Source organism: Lichenostomus cassidix, chromosome W (genome assembly GCF_008360975.1).
Source record: "Lichenostomus cassidix isolate B80296 chromosome W, HeHo_3.0, whole genome shotgun sequence".
Lineage (NCBI taxonomy): Eukaryota > Metazoa > Chordata > Aves > Passeriformes > Meliphagidae > Lichenostomus > Lichenostomus cassidix.
The window spans coordinates 22,152,996-22,170,161 of NC_139510.1; the positions used below are offsets into that span (position 1 = coordinate 22,152,996).

Genomic DNA, 17,166 nt, shown 5'->3' on the forward strand with positions numbered 1-17,166 from the left:
GTAGCATCTTTTCTTTCTTGATAGTAAAGAGCTGTGGGACAGTGATCTAGCTGGTGAGGTGTGCCTCTGTCACATGGAGATCACATCTTCAAATAGGGTAGCAGTTGAGCTTTGGCCTTTCCCAGACATCTGTTGTCTTGGCACTGCTCGAACCTCTCCCAGTTTAATAGCTGAGAGGTCACTTCCTGGCTCTCCCTGCCCACTTATTGGGTAAAGAGTCAGTATCTGTTAGGACTTTTCCAACACAAGAGGGGGAGGAAAGTGACTTAGATTCGAGAATACTTGGCTAGAGATGCAGTGAAACAACACTGGAGGCTGGAGGAGAGAGAGAGAGAGAGAGATCCTTTACCTGATAACTTATTATCCCATTAGCAGGCCATCATGCCCATGGAAATCCCTTGGACACATATCTCATGGCATATGTCATGGAACACCTGGCTGTTTCCAGTTGCTTCATTTATGAGTGTTTGAGACATTTCTCAGAAGGGCTCAAAAGGGCCTAGACCCCATGTCCTTCCTTTGTCTCAAGTTTTGCTTTTCTGTAGAGCCTTTTCCTTACAGCCTCTTGCAATAGTTTTTCTCCCCCTTAATAACCAGTTCCTGTAATCTCCCTCCTTCATGTTATTTGTCTTTGCGAGCATAGTGTTTAAATGTGAGGGCTGGTTTTGACATACAATGTTATGATGTTTTTGTACTGAGTTTCTTCAGCAAAATTTTTATTACATGCATAATAAATTAATAGTAATATGGGAAAATATTGAAAGATGCTCTATTCATAATGAAACAATAAATCTCTAGTCTGTATAGCAGTACAGGCATTTTTTTCTCCCTCATATGGCACAATAATGATTATTACATGAAGGATAATCTACTTCAAGGCCTCCTGTAATAACACAATTGTGAAGATAGGTATCATCTTCTGCTCTAACCAGAACTGTCAGGGTCACAATAGGAAAAGAAAAAGTATGACAAGTTACTTCAGTTTTCTTCAATATACTAAAATTACTCATATTTCTATACTGAAAAATGTTCTCAAGAAATGTACTACTCTTTATTTTCTTGTTATTTTACCTAAGCTGCATTTTAAGTATTTTTGAATCCATGAGCCTCAACACTGAGTTGCAAGTTTTCTTTAGTATTAAAAAACTTAAACGCCCTTTGAATTTTATAGAAGAATCAGAGTTTATATTTCTGAAAGATCATGACTGCAAATAAAGATTCTACTAGAAGGAAAGTTTGACTGTTTTGACATGGTACCATTTCGAGTTGTATAATGCTTTACAAAAACCTTTCTAGACATGTTTGTATTTTGCCTTATTTTAAAATACATATAATTAAGTCCATTTTTTATAAATCACAAAATAATTTCAAACTCAGTTAAGCAGAGATAATGGAATGTGCTTATTTGGTGGATAGGTTTCCTGAAATTGATTGGGAATATCCTCTTGAGGACAAAAGAGGTATATAATTGGAGGATGCAAAAAAGAAAGACTAAGACTGATCAGGAATCATCCGGTACATTTTTAATGAAAACTGATGATTCAGTTAAATTTAGATTTTTGCATAACCCTCAGTTGCTGAATGGCTCAATCTTATCCATGTTATTTTTGTAAGTGATGTTGCATTTGTTCCAAAGTGGAATGAAAGGAGGTTGTAATACCTCAGTGTTTCTGTTAACAATCATTCTTGTTTCTATCACTAAACATACTTTATTTGTAAACACCTGGAAAAAGTTTAGAAACACCTGGAAAAAGTTTAGAAAGAGAGACTCTTGCCTCCATCATCTGGTGGAAGTAACCCTCCATAAGGCTACCCTTTGCTTTTGGAGGTTTTCATGAAGTAATGGTGATAAGCAGCTGAAGTAGGAGCAATAGATACATTTATTTAAGTAAAAATTAATTCTCTAAAATAGAAAAATTAGACTTTGGAAAATGTTTTTGACACATCAAATAATGCTTAAGGGATAACTGTATTTTTCCATTCTGATGAGCTTGGGTACATGTTTTATCGAGCCTTGTCTCAGTGTAACTATGTTCTCAAAATATTAAGACATGCAATGTGTTTTGGCCACTTGTCTTCTAAACATAATCTTGGAAGCTAATTTAGGGAGCAAAAACTATAGTGGATTTTTTGTATTGGCAAAATTTAAGCATTTAACTGCTGCACTGTCCTACTTTTGTATCTTATAATGATGCCTTCTTTAGGGAGCTCCAAACTCCATGTAGTAAACTGTGCCATGTTGCATCACTAAAACAAGAAAGTTCTTTTTCTCAGTGTTTGAAGAAAGATAATATTTTTGTAAAAGAAATGGGAAAGACCTTGTAGCTTTTCTCTAATTGTTTAGGAGATTTGAATGCCTTAGAGTTGGCAGCCTCTTTAGTTCAGGAATTAATGTGGAGATGTCCTTTGGCCTCTCAAAGTTCAGAACCGGTTTTGTCACTCCTGGCTTTAAAATTTATATTGTCCTTGTGGTAGTGTGGGATTTTAAAGTAATTAAATTTCTTAAATATTGTTGTTTTTTACATTTAAGGTTTACAGCTCGACCATTAGTAGAGACCATATTTGAAAAGGGAATGGCCACTTGCTTTGCATATGGACAAACAGGCAGTGGAAAAACCCATGTAAGTATTTCCTCTACATGTCAGCAATACATTTCTTTTTGTGTATTATACACTTCAATAAATTCTAATAAGTAAAAAATATGTAAGTTGCAGTTCTGTGATCTTTATAGTGTATTTTTGGTCTTTTTTGTTTTTTAATTTAGACTATGGGTGGTGACTTTTCAGGAAAAAACCAAGATTGTTCTAAAGGAATATATGCACTTGCAGGTGAGACTATTGTTCTGTTGGCTTTTTGCAAATTAGTTGAGGTCAATACATTTCTACTTCCTGTTGTACAAACATAAGGGTCTACATATTTTGCATTACAGTGGAGCTTTGGTAACATAAAAAGTAGTTCCTAGGTGTGTAGTTTTTACACAGTAAGGTAAATATTTATAGATAACTTTTAAAATGTAAGGAATATAACTGGTGATTAATTGAGTTTACAATTTTGGAGTCTTCTGCATCTTCCAACGTAATGTGGCAGTTTAAACTGCAGTGTTTCTTAATTGATTGACTTGATTGTTACACTTGCAAAATATGAGAGATGCTGTAAAATAGACTGCTATGTATTAATGAGTCTTCACTAAATGAAAATACATAACTACATTTCTTTTTATTTTGTAAATGTATTCACAGCTAGAGATGTCTTTTTAATGCTAAAGAAGCCAAATTATAAGAAGTTAGAACTTCAAGTATATGCAACATTTTTTGAGATCTATAGTGGTAAGGTAAGTACCTGATTTTTTTCTGAGGAAGGTGGAATTTCTCTTTCACAAACAAGATTGTGAACTTGTCACATAAAAGATTTTTTTCCTTTTTGTACTAAATGCTTTATTTCAAATAATTCTTTACACTTCCTTTTCAATCACAGGTTACCAGATGACCATAGTGGGTCATCTGGTCTAACCTCCCTGCTCAAGCAGAATTTTGTGTGGAATGCTTTGCATATTTTGTTATGAGATTTGAAGCAAAAATGCCTTTTAAAGCTCCTCTTTACTGTTCTGTTCCCCTTCTCCCCAAGGTTTTTGACTTGTTGAACAGGAAGACAAAATTAAGAGTGTTAGAAGATGGTAAACAGCAAGTCCAGGTGGTGGGATTACAGGAACGGGAAGTCAAATGTGTTGAAGATGTTCTTAAGCTTATTGAAATAGGCAACAGCTGCAGGTATCTCCCATAGATTTCACCAGTTTTTCACTGTAAATTAAAGAATTGGAACAAGATTTTTTTTTTGTGTCTCTTCATAGTGATGGCTTTTTAATATGCAGTGGTATTTTTGATAATGTTGGCTGCAAGTTAAGGAATCTGCCTATCTTTTGAATAAAGACAGTTTAGAGTTTCTCAGCCAGAGAGAAATATGAACTGATTTTTCTACAGGATGTGAATTGCATGCATTATATAACCAGTTTACTGATTTAAATTCACATAATTTATAACCTGAAATACTGCCAGTTTCTTCAGTTCTAAAAGGCCTTGATGTGTAGTGACAAAAGTATAAAAGTTGAGGTTTTGAGATCCAGCTTTATTGTTTTTAAAATTAGCCTTGTGATAGACTGCTGCCTGATTAAATAAAAGTACCACATGCGGTATTTTGCATATAAACTCTCTGATAGTCTGAAATCTCTGGAGATTTGCTTATTCTTGATTTTAAGAGGGTAGTAAAATGCTACTAATCTTCCATTTCTGTTTGAAGAATTGGAAAAATAGGTATAATTAGACTATGTGCATCAAATTATTAGGGTAAACACAGAACTCTGCCCTGAAAAAACAAATGTTCTGAGGGTAATGTGTTTAACATATATGGTCCTTTGCCTGTTCATATGTCCTTCCTTTCTTTTCTTTTGTTAAAGGACATCCGGCCAGACATCTGCAAATGCACACTCATCTCGAAGCCATGCAGTGTTTCAGATTATTCTCAGAAGGAAAGGGAAATTGCATGGGAAATTTTCTCTGATTGATTTGGCTGGCAATGAAAGAGGAGCAGATACTTCTAGTGCAGATAGGCAGACTCGACTGGAAGGTGCGGAAATTAACAAGAGCCTTTTAGCACTCAAGGTAACTGAAATGTTTCCATTGCCTTTGAGTAGGTGAAAGCCTTCCACATGTAATAGCAATGACTATTGAAATGAGTGTTTTTGCAGGCTTTGCTTCTCTACATTGTCTACTGATATGACAGGCAAAATATAATCTTGTTTTTCCTTTAAATGCCTGAAAAAACACTTGGTAATTACCAAGTAGAAACATTGCAGAAACACTGTGCTATTGATTTTCATGTAGTTTAAAAAAAAAAAACAACTAATCCAACAAAATCCCCAGTAGTTGAATTTGAACACTTTTTTTTATATATACACCTAAAATGGGAGGAGAGATAACTTACTTTCATACTCAAGGTCTGAAATACTAACTGGAAATATACTTACTGATCTCAGGAGTTTTTTTAATTAGGAAAAGAAAAAAAAAGATACCTTTTGTAGTGGTTTAACCCCAGCTAGAAACTAAGTACCATGCAACTGCTCACTCAATGCCCTTACCCCTTCCCCAGTGGGATGGGAAGGAGAATCCAAAATAAGGTAAAACCCATGGGTTTAGATAAGAACAGCTTAATAATTGTAATAAAGTAAAAGATAGTAACAATAATTATAATAATTTTATTGAAAAAGAGTGAGGGAGAGAGAGGGAGAGAAATAAACCTCAAGAGAAACAAGTGATGCACAACACAGTTGCTCACCATACTGACTGATGCCCAGCCCATCCCCCAGCAGCTATCAGCCCCTCCTGACCAACTTCACCCATTTTATATACTGGGAATGATATTGGATGGTATGGAATATCCCTTTGGCCAGTTCTGGTCAGCTGTCCCAGCCATGGTCCCTCCCAGCTTCTTGTGCAGCTCCTCCCTGGCAGAACATGAGACATTGAAAAGCCCTTGACTCAGGGTAAGCACTGCTCAGCAGCAATGAAAACCATCAGTGTTATTAGCATTATTCCCATACTGAATCCAAAACACAGCACTATGAGCTACTAAGAAGAAAATTAGCTCTATCTTAGCCAAATCCAGGACAGTGTCCATCCCTTATTCCATACCATTTACATCATGCCAGGTCCCACACTTTCAAATACCCCATCACCTTTCCTACTTTTTGATATATACACACAGATACCATTCCCTTAGTCTATGGACCATCCCTACAAAAGTCCATTGAATTCATTTAGTCCATGACCTTGGGCTCCATCTGTCATAACAGTCCTTCAGGACTGGAAAGATGGTATGTAGTATTGGATTGTTGCATGTTGAAGCCAGATCTAATTCCATCACTGCTGCACTTGTTCAGCTTTTCCAAAGTTCATTCTTCATTAATGTGGCAATCGAAAGGGAGCTGGATTCAGATCCCCAAATCTGGAGTGGCAGAGACTTACAATGATGGATGTATAGCCACCATAGAAGTGGTAATACACAGTGCTGGATAGTTATTAGCATAATACAATTTAAATAATTGGCTATTCTTTCCCAAAATCAAATCCCCTTGAGGCACACACCGGACTTGCCCATCCTCCCGCATTACCCACCAAGTGCACCCAGGTCCTTGAGCAAAAGCAATCCCAGGGATGGGTTTGCCTTTGCCTGAGGCAGGAATAACCCAGACTGTTTTCCCCAGCATATTTTTAATGTGCACAGGAATTCTATCTCCTTTTGAAGTGCTTAAGAGTTTTGATTGGGCAAGGCCAGTCTGATTGGCAGATCCTCTGGTGTTGACTAGCTAGGTGGCCTTTGCTGAATGTATATCCCAACATTTGAAGGTTCCACCACAAATTCCTCTCAGTGTAGTCTTTAACAGTCCATTACATTGTTTAATCTTTCCAGAGGCTGGTGCATAATAGGGAATGTGATACACCCACTCAGTACCATGTTCTTTGGCCTATGAGGTTGTTTCAGAAATGGCTTCCATTGTCTGACTCAATTCTTTCTGGAGTACCATGTCACCATAAGACTTCCTTTCCAAGGCCCAGGACAGTGTTCCGGGCAGTGCCATGGGGCACGGGGTATGTTTCCAGCCATTTGGTGGTTGTTTCCAACCATAAGCACATGGCGCTTGCTGTCACAGGTTTGGGGCAATGTAACATAGTCAGTCTGCCAGGTCTCCCCATACTTGTATTTCAGCCATTGTCCCGCATTCCAGAGGCTCTAACCCTCTTGACCTGCTTGATTGCAGCATATTTCACATTCATGAATAAACCTGCTCAATAGTGTCCATGGTTAAGTCCACCCCTCAATCACGAACCCACCTAGATGTTGCATCTTTTCCTTGATGTCCCAAGGTGTCATGGGCCCACCAAGCCAGAAATAATTCACCCTTATGTTGCCAATGCAAATCCACCTGAGCCACTTCAATCCTAGCAGCCTGATCCACCTGCTGGTTGTTCTGATGTTATTCAGTGGCCTGACTCTTGGGTGCATGAGCATCCATGTGACGTACCTTCACAACCAGGTTCTCCATCTAGGCAGGTTTATCTCTGTGCTGCCAGTTTTTCTGCTTCCATTGCTGCAACCACTCCCACAGGGCATTTGCCACTATCTGTGTGTTGCGATTATGAGTTCCTTCTGCTGCGATGGTATGGCAAGCCTCAGGCCTTACCGGAGAGCGTCTCTGCCCAGCCCGGGTAAGCGCCTCAGTGCACCAAACCCTCCCTTCGAAGGCCGGTCACTGCACTTATACCAGCCAGGGAGCCAATGGCTAGCTCTGGTTTCGTCTGCTGATTGCAACGCGGCGGTGGTAAAGGAGGCGAGAAGGGTCTATGCATAGTGACCACGGTGGTTGTTTACTCACATGGTCACCAGAGGCCAAAGCCCTCCCAGAGGCCAAGACACCTCATGGGCAAAGACCTCATGGGGAAAGACCTCAGATGCAAAGACATCATCATGGCGGAGGGTCTAGGGTTTTCTATAAAGATAGGGGGGTGGGGACAGCACATTGGCCCAGTGATCTCTGGGCACAGGGGTGGTACATGGGCAGAGTTGGGGTACAGGAACCAATAGGGAAAACCCGAGGGAGTAGCCAAGACCATGTGGGAAGGGAGAACATATAAGGAAGAAAACGGGTGGGGAAATACACAACTCAATATCAGGGGGCAGACTGCAACATCCATGAATCAGTATAGAGAGAAAGTTTCGGCCATTTCTCTCGTTCAGAAATATCTAAGGCCAACTAGATGGCTTTCACCTCTGCAAACTGACTCAATTCACCTTCTTCAGCAGTTTCTGACTTTTCATAGCGGACTCCATACAGCTGCTTTCTATCTCCATTGTTTTCCTGCAAGACAGCAGGACCCATCAGTAAACAAGGCATATGTCATGGGTTTGAGATAGGACATTGCCAGGAGGACGCACGAAAAGAGGGGAACCAGGCTCCAAGCTTAAAGTTGCAAAAAAGTATTTTAATTACCTAACAGAGTTGGAGGATAAATGCAGGCAAAAATAAACTTTTTATACAGTTTTTGTTCACTCCCCCCTCCCTCTTATGAACCTATAGTATTCACCCCCTTTTTTCTCCTTTACAATCAACAAGCCGGGTGGGGGGCAGGGTGTGGGGTCTCTTCTCAGTCCACAGAGCAGATTCTCAAATTTACTCATCACCACAATTTTACTACAAATACTCTTTATCTCTACTTGTTTCTCTCTCTCTTCAGACAGTTTTTTTCTGCTCTCACCCCCACCCTCTTAAGAAGCAGTCTCTGCACTCACCCCCCTTCCCTCTTTCCAAACCAGCAACACAGCCGGGGGGCAGGTTGAGGGGTTTTCTGGTCAGTCCAATAAGGGAGAGGGGGTTCTCTACTTAGCCAGGGGTCCTTCCCACGAGAGACAGTCCTCTGGGAACTTCTTTGGCATGGGTCCAATCTCACAAGCAACATCCCGCTCGAATCCTGCTGCAACATGAGTCTCTTTGTCCATAGGGTGCTGTGCAGACTCTCCTGAGCCGAGGCCAGGCTGCTTCCATGCCAGGAGCAAGGCCTTTCTCTCCTTTGCAAGGCCTTTGCAGTTTTAACTCTTAGATGAGACTCCCACTGGTTCACAGTCTTTTCCAGGCATCCACCTGTTTGTTTTGGTTTGAAAACAAACCAGTGGGAGATCACAAGTCCAGATTGAAATTAAAAATAAGTGAAATAATACAAGAAAAAGCACTGACAAAGTCAGATACAAACTGACACCCGGTTAGGGTGGTGGTAGCAGTCCAACTGAAGTAGTCCAGTTGAAGCAGTGATCCTGTGAAGGTCTAGTCTCCAGCTGAAGATCCAGTGGTAGCTCTTGTCCTCTGGGAACCCAGTAGACAGGGCTAGCTCAGGCAGTTCCAAGGCCAGGTTATATCCAGGTGGGAACACCTGGCTCCTCCCTCCTGGGCAAAGCATCCCACAATGGGATGAGATAAGTCCATGAGTCACACGGTGGGTCCCTGATGGCCCATTGTCTGTCATCCGGGGTGGGTCATTAGCAGCTGATAACAGCTAGCGGATGGCCCGTTGCCTGTCATCCGGAGTGGGTCATTAGCAGGTGATAGCAGCTAACGGCCCACAGCTGGTGGTAATAGAATACTTAAATACATCTGTATTGCAACCTAGGACATTATCCACCCCTTATTCTATTACCATCTACACAGTTCTCACTTAAGATAAGGTCTCCTTGTGGGACACAACAGGTTTCCCCATCTGCCTGCATCACCCACCAAGTATAACCAGGTCCTTGGGCAAAAAAAACCCCACGGATGGGCTTGCCTTTGCCTGAGGTGGGACTAATCCAAACAGTCTTTCCTAAAAAACCTCTTATGTGTACCACAGGGACTTTATCTCCATCCACTGTGTGCAAAGGTTTGGACTGGGCAGGACCGGCTCGATTGATAGAACCTCTTGTGTTAACCATCCAGGTGGACTTTACTAAGTTCAGTTCCCAATTTTTGAAGGTTCCCCCGTACCGAGACACGGAGGCTTGACAATCCAATATGGATTTACTACAAGCTTCAGTTTATTGATCTACAGTATACAGTTTTAAAGTGTAGTTAACTAGATCATGCATATTCTGTAATCGTACAATATTATTGGTTATATACTTCCACGCCCTAAGTTTGGCTACTTGCCTTAACATGTATCTATGTTTATCTATAATGCCTGATTTCTGCATATTTGTTACCAATTAACGCATTCTCGACAGCTCCCACGACTTCTATGTTGCAGGAAAGTCATGGTGACCTAGATCGCTGATTGGACGCAGGTCTCTAATTAATAGTTGGCTGAATATGGCTATTGTTAAGAAGCGGCTTGTTAAGTGTTAAGAAACAGCTTATTTAAGTCTGTATGTTCTTTTTCTATTAGCTAATTCCCCACACCCCCGCCAAGTGCCTTCAAAGTTGTCTTAAGTAGTCCGTTGCACCGTTCAACTTTCCCGGCAGCTGGTGCATGATAGGGGATATGGTATATCCATTCAATTCCGTGTTCTCTAGCCCAGGTGCTTATGAGGCCATTCTTGAAATGGGTTCCATTGTCAGACTTGATTCTCTCAGGGGTACCATGTCTCCACAGGACTTGCTTTTCCAGACCCAAGATGGCGTTCTGGGCAGTAGCATGAGGCACAGGGTAAGTCTCTAACCATCCTGTGGTTGCTTCCACCATGGTCAACACATAGCGCTTTCCTTGGCAGGTTTGGGGAAGGGTGATGTAGTCAACTTGCCATACTTCCCCATACCTATACTTTGTCCATCGTCCACCGTACCACAGAGGCTTCACCCACTTGGCCTGTTTGATTGCAGCGCAAGTCTCACAGCTGTGGATGACCTGTGAGATGTTGTCCATGGTCAAGTCCACCCCTCGGTCACGAGCCCATCTGTACGTTGCATCCCTCCCTTGATGACCAGAGGCACCATGGGCCCAACGAGCTAGAAATAACTCTCCTTTGTGCTGCCAGTCCAGATCCACCTGTGACACTTTCACCTTGGCAGCTCGGTCCACTTGCTCATTGTTACGATGCTCTTCATTAGCCCGACTCTTAGGTACATGTGCATCCACGTGTCGAACTTTCACGGTCAGCTTTTCTGCCCGAGTGGCGATGTCCTGCCAAATCTCAGCGGCCCAGATGGGTTTTCCTCTGTGCTGCCAGTTGGCCTTTCTCCAGCGATCTAACCATCCCCATAGCGCATTGCCTACCATCCAGGAGTCAGTGTAGAGATAGAGCCTTGGCCATTTCTCTCGTTCGGCAATATCCAAAGCCAGCTGGACGGCTTTAAGCTCCGCGACCTGACTCGATCCACTTTGTCCCTCGGTAGCCTGTGCAACTTGTCATGTGGGGCTCCATACCGCAGCTTTCCATTTCCGATCTGTGCCTACAATTCGGCAGGACCCATCGGTGAAGAGGGCATAGTGTCTTTCACTCTCCGGCAGCTCGTTATACGGGGGTGCTTCCTCGGCACGTGCTACTTTCTCCTCTGCTTCTTCTGAAGATAATTTAAAAGTCTCACCTTCAGGCCAGTTTGTTATAATTTCCAGAATCCCAGGGCGATTCGGGTTTCCAATACGGGCGCGCTGTGTGATGAAGGCAATCCATTTGCTCCACGTGGCATCAGTGGCATGGTGGGTAGAGGAAACCCTTCCCTTGAACATCCACCCCAGCACTGGCAGTCGGGGTGCAAGGAGAAGTTGTGCTTCTGTGCCGATCACCTCTGAGGCAGCTTGGACTCCTTCGTAAGCTGCCAAGATTTCTTTCTCGGTGGGAGTGTAGTTCACTTCAGACCCTCTGTAACTTCGACTCCAGAATCCCAGTGGTCGGCCTTGGGTCTCACCAGGCACCTTCTGCCAAAGGCTCCAGGACAGACCATGGCTCCCGGCTGCAGAGTAAAGCACATTCTTTACCTCTGGTCCTGTCCCGACTAGGCCAAGGGCTACCGCATGAGCGATCTCCTGTTTGATCTGGGTGAAAGCTTGCTGCTGTTCAGGACCCCAGTGGAAATCGTTCTTCTTGCGGGTTATGAGGTAGAGAGGACTCATGATCTGGCTGTACTCAGGGATGTGCATTCTCCAAAAACCTATGGCGCCTAGGAAAGCTTGTGTCTCCTTCTTGTTGGTTGGTGGAGACATCGCGGTTATCTTATTGATGACCTCAGAAGGAATCTGACGCCGTTCGTCTTGCCACTTTACTCCCAGGAACTGGATCTCTTGGGCAGGTCCCTTGACTTTACTCTTCTTGATGGCGAAACCGGCTTCCAGGAGAATTCTGATGATTTTCTCTCCTTTCCCAAATACTTCTGTTGCTGTGTCCCCCCACACAATGATGTCATCAATATACTGCAAATGTGCTGGAGCCTCACCCTTTTCCAGTGCAGCCTGGATCAGTCCATGGCAGATGGTGGGACTGTGCTTCCACCCCTGGGGCAGTCGGTTCCATGTGTACTGCACACTTCTCCAGGTGAAAGCAAACTGAGGCCTGCACTCTGCTGCCAGAGGAATGGAGAAAAAGGCGTTGGCAATGTCGATGGTAACATACCACTTCGCTGCCTTGGATTCCAGCTCGTACTGGAGTTCCAGCATGTCCGGTACAGCAGCACTCAGTGGTGGTGTGACTTCATTCAGGCCACGGTAATCCACTGTCAGTCTCCATTCTTCACTGGACTTACGCACTGGCCATATAGGGCTGTTAAAGGGTGAGTGAGCCTTGCTGACCACCCCTTGGTTCTCCAGTTCCCGAATCATCTTATGGATGGGGGCCACAGAGTCTCTGTCAGTGCGGTATTGCCGGCGGTGCACTGTTGCTGTAGCAATTGGTACCCGCTGTTCTTCAATTCTCAGTAGTCCTACAGCAGACGGGTTATCTGAGAGACCAGGCAGGCTATTCAGTTGTCTTATGTCTTCCGTCTCTATGGCTGCTATCCCAAAAGCCCAACAATGTCCCTTTGGGTCTTTGAAATATCCACTCCTGAGATAATCTATGCCAAGGATGCATGGGGCGTCTGGACCAGTCACAATGGGGTGTTTCTGCCACTCGTTCCCAGTTAAACTCACTTCAGCTTCCAGTACAGTCAGCTGCTGGGATCCTCCTGTCACCCCAGAAATAGAAATGGATTCGGTCCCCACATACCTGGATGGCATCAGGGTGCACTGAGCACCGGTGTCAACCAAAGCCGTGTATCTTTGTGGGTCAGACGTGCCAGGCCATCGGATCCACACAGTCCAATAGATCCGGTTATCCCTTTCCTCTACCTGGCTAGAGGCAGGGATCCTCTAATCCTGTTTTTGGTGCACGATGCTCTCCTCCTGTAAATGTGTTCCTGAGGTCCCTTCAAGAGGATCAGTCATATTATCATTTCCATTCTGTCTGGGGTTCTGTCCACAAGACACTGGGGCAGTGTTGAATCTAGATGAGCCTCCTGAAGTGGATGTTTCTCTTTTCAATTCACGTACCCGGGCTGCTAAGGAGGAGGTGGGTTTCCTATCCCACTTTCTCATATCTTCCCCATGCTCCTGCAGGAAAAACCAGAGGTCACGTCGTGGAGTTTGTCTTCTTTCCCTGGCTGGGGGACGTCTGCTCCTGATGGCAGAGACTCTGGTTGGTTTCGGTGTGGCATGGAAAAAATCCTTCTTTGAGCTCTTTCCTTAGTTTCTGGTGGCTCTCTTCAATTAAGCTCTGGACTTGCTCGGCCAGGTTTGTTTCCACTGATGAGATCTGGGTGCGTAGTGGAGCGGTGACAGTGTCCTCATAAATTCTCAGTTTGTTTGCTAACACGCCCACCTTGTCTTCGCCTTCCCTCCACTGCAGTGTTGCCAGGTAACGAGAGTATATCTCTGGTCCGAGCCGCGCGAATCTTAGCCACATTTGTGAAGTGCATTGAACATTATCTGGGCTCTTAGGGAATCTCTCGTTTTCTGAGAAAATGATCTCTAGCACGGCCAATTCCCTCAGGCATCGGATACCTTGTTCTATTGTGTTCCATTTTCTTTGGTGCATCTGGAGGTCTTCTTTGCAGAGGTATCTGTCCCGTACACTCAGCAGCAATCGCTGCCAGAGGCTGAGAGTTTCCTGGGTTCTCCCAATCCCCTGGTCAATAACCACATCCTGGGACAGGGATCCCAGTTGCCTGGCCTCACTTCCGTCCAGAATGGTGTCGTTAGCTGCGGCGTCCCAGATGCAGAGCAGCCAGGTCAAGATGGACTCGTTCGCCTGCCAGGTGAATTCCCTCCGTAGGTCACGCAGCTCCCCCAGGGACAGAGAGCGAGTGATGATCTCCGGCTCTGTCTCTTCTGCTTGGTGAGATGGTCCTGCCGCATCCTCATCAGTCGCTATGCAGACTGATTTGCTCTTTGATTTCTTTTTCTGGATGGGGGCAACCGCTACTGGCTTCGGCTGTTCTGATTCGGCGATGGTCTGTGTTGAGACATTGATTGCTCTTTTGGTTCCTTTCCTCTTAGTGGCAGTTTGCGTGGACATGGTGCCTGCTGACTTGTTTCTTTTCTCCTCCTCTTCAAGAAGATGCTGTACCACACCAAGTATTGTTCTGATCTTCAGCACGATGTACACGATGCTGATCAAAGAAAACAGAACTGACAAAAAGATTATGCCATCCTTAGCATCTAGAGGGAACTCAATGTTGTCAAAAACGGCCGTGCCTGACCTGAAATGCTGGAAGAAACCGCTCTGTCCTCCTAACCCCAGAGGCTGGGTGTGATTGCTGAGGAGGTCCCAGACGTAGCAGCTCAGATTAGGCCAGGCAGATAAAATTGAGTATACGTTCCGAATGGTATTCATTGCCTCACAGGTTATCATACAATAGGCATAATAAAGCAATAGAGCAATTCTCATGCCATTCCCTGGTCGCAGCAGGACCAATACGACAGGCAGATAGTTTCCCATTTGAGGAAAAATATAGAGAGCGAGATACAGTACCCATATAGATAAGCTGAGCATCATGGTGATAGGATTTCTGAGTTTCCCCAGGTCGTGCCCCACGTTGGGCGCCAAAATATGTTTTGGTTTGAAAACAAACCAGTGGGAGATCACAAGTCCAGATTGAAATTAAAAATAAGTGAAATAATACAAGGAAAAGCACTGACAAAGTCAGATACAAACTGACACCCGGTTAGGGTGGTGGTAGCAGTCCGACTGAAGTAGTCCAGTTGAAGCAGTGATCCTGTGAAGGTCTAGTCTCCAGCTGAAGATCCAGTGGTAGCTCTTGTCCTCTGGGAACCCAGTAGACAGGGCTCGCTCAGGCAGTTCCAAGGCCAGGTTATATCCAGGTGGGAACACCTGGCTCCTCCCTCCTGGGCAAAGCATCCCACAATGGGATGAGATAAGTCCATGAGTCACACGGTGGGTCCCTGATGGCCCATTGTCTGTCATCCGGGGCGGGTCATTAGCAGGTGATAACAGCTAATGGCTCACAGCTGGTGGTAATAGAATACTTAAATACATCTATATTGCAACCTAGGACACTGTTCCTCTGGCATGGGTTGTGGGTGAATTTCTGCACTCCTGTGGACTCCATGGGCTGCAGGGGGACCTCCTGCCCCCCCATGGCCTTCACTGTGGCTAGCAGAGGGTTTTCAGCTCCGGCACTGGGAGCACCTCCTCCCCCACCTTCTTCACTGACCTTGGCGTCTCCATGTTGTTCTCTCTCACATATTTTCACCTCCACCTCCTCCTCCTCCAACTACAAAGAAGTGAAAGAAGTGCGTGCCTGCTTGTTTTGATTTCTTCTTAAATATGTTTTCACAGAGGCATAACCAGCATCTCCAATTGGCCCACACTTGGCTGGCAGCATGTCCATCACCTTCAGAGCCATCAGAGATTGGCTCTGCTGGACTTGATGTAAAAACTTCCAGAACTGTCACTCAGGACACACAGGAGCCATCTTTGTGCCACTCCCCACCCCTCAGACACCTCCCCAGGCCTACCACAACAGCTTCTGAGGGGTCCAAATTTCTCCTAGATGTTAAAAATACTTTACTGATGTTTTGGGCCAATCAAAACCACCACAGCATATTACTTCTCCTGTTCTGGCACTTCATTATATAGTGGGGCCTCTTCAGCATGTCACCTCCTCCTCTGGTGGCATTCTAAAATCTTTGCCTTCTGGCCAGTCCATGATCATTTCCAAGATTCCTGAATGACTGGGGTTTCCTATCAGAGCTTGTAGTGTGATCAGTGCGACCCACTTACTCCATGTAGCATGTTTCATGATGTGTAGAGGAGACCCTGCTTTTGGACATCCAGCCCAGTGCTGGCAGTCAGGGTACCAGGAGGAGCTGTGCATCCATGCCAATCACTTCTGAAGCAGATTGAACCGCTTCATAATCTGCCAGTATGTCCTTTTCAGTTGAAGTAGAGCAGACTTGAGATCCTCTGTATGCCCAACTCCAAAAACCTAGAGGTCAACCTCGAGTCTCCCCTGGTGCTTTCTGCCAGAGGCTCCAGGTAGGACCATTCTCCCCAGCTGCAGTCTAGAGCACATTTTTTTACATCTTGCCCTATTCAGACTGGCCTGAGGGCTACAGCATGAACTGTCTCCTGTTTGATTTGTTCAAAAGCTTGTTGTTGCTCAGGGCCTCATTTGAAATAATTTTTCTTCTGGGTCACTTGATTGCCAGGGCTGACAATCAGACTCCCACAACACCTGAAAGCTTGTTTCTTTCTTACTAGTTGGTGGAGACATTACTACTCACAACATTCATCTTGCCATTTTATTCCTAAAAGCTGGATCTCCTGTGCAGGTCCACTGACCTTACTTTGTTTTATAGTAAAACCGTCCTTTAGAAGGATTTGGACTATTTTCTTTCCTCTCAGAAACTTCTTCTGCTATATTGCCCCACACAATGATATCATCAATATATTGCAGGAGTTCCAGAGCTTCATCCTGTTCCAGTAAAGTCTGGATCAGTCCATGGCAGATGGTCAGGCTGTGTTTCCACCCCTGGGCAGTTGACTCCAGGTGTACCGAATGCTCCTCCAAGTGAAAGCAAACTGTGGCCTGTGCTCTGCTGCCAGAGGGATTGAGAAAAACACATTATCAATTGTGGCAGCGCTGGTCTGCCCTTGACTCCAGTTCCTACTGAAGTTCCAACATGTCTGATATGGCAGCACTCAGTGATGGTGTGACTTCATTCAGCCCACGATAATCTACTGTTAATCTTCATTCTCTGTTAGACTTTCACACTGACCATATGGGGCTATTAAAGGGTGAGTGGGTCCTGCTGATCACTCCTTGGCTCTCCAGTTGATGAATCAGCTTATGGATTGGAATCAGGGTGTCCCTGTTGTACCCACAATGGCGCAATGTAGTACACGAACTCAGTCCAGTGGAAAGCAGCAGCTTATTGTTGTAATTTCTCTTTATATATGGTAAAAACTCATAGGTAATTGGACAGTGGTCACCCACCCCCCGGGGTGATTGGCTGAAGTCCTACAACACCCAATTCCAAACATGGTCTGTCTTGAATCAAAACAGATCAGGAAAAACAGCAGGTGTTTAATCATTATCTCATTGTTTGCATATTTTGCATGGGAAAGAAAAAGTTCTCAAGAAAGGGCCTGTGTACCCAC

General features: G+C 44.3%; 1 protein-coding gene and 1 long non-coding RNA gene across 5 annotated transcripts in view; one reads left to right on the forward strand and one right to left on the reverse strand.

The window, feature by feature from the left end:
- The window catches only part of LOC146425689 (kinesin-like protein KIF2A), a 180,572-nt gene that overhangs the window by 100,257 nt on the left and 63,149 nt on the right, over positions 1-17,166 (forward strand). For all 3 annotated transcript variants that reach the window (XM_085041595.1, XM_085041594.1, XM_085041593.1), the window contains exons 10-14: positions 2,531-2,621; positions 2,765-2,828; positions 3,240-3,331; positions 3,625-3,767; positions 4,451-4,655. In XM_085041595.1, coding sequence (XP_084897721.1) covers positions 2,531-2,621; positions 2,765-2,828; positions 3,240-3,331; positions 3,625-3,767; positions 4,451-4,655 — 595 coding nt within the window. The remainder of the gene's footprint in view (positions 1-2,530; positions 2,622-2,764; positions 2,829-3,239; positions 3,332-3,624; positions 3,768-4,450; positions 4,656-17,166) is intronic.
- LOC146425690 (uncharacterized) overlaps positions 1-17,166 on the reverse strand; it is a 105,888-nt gene that overhangs the window by 84,930 nt on the left and 3,792 nt on the right. Inside the window, exon 2 of one of the 2 annotated variants that reach the window (XR_014846521.1) lies at positions 8,253-8,689. This is a non-coding gene — a long non-coding RNA (uncharacterized LOC146425690). Of the gene's footprint in view, positions 1-8,243; positions 8,690-17,166 lie in introns of those variants that run through there. The other variant, XR_014846520.1, reaches the window with a different exon arrangement.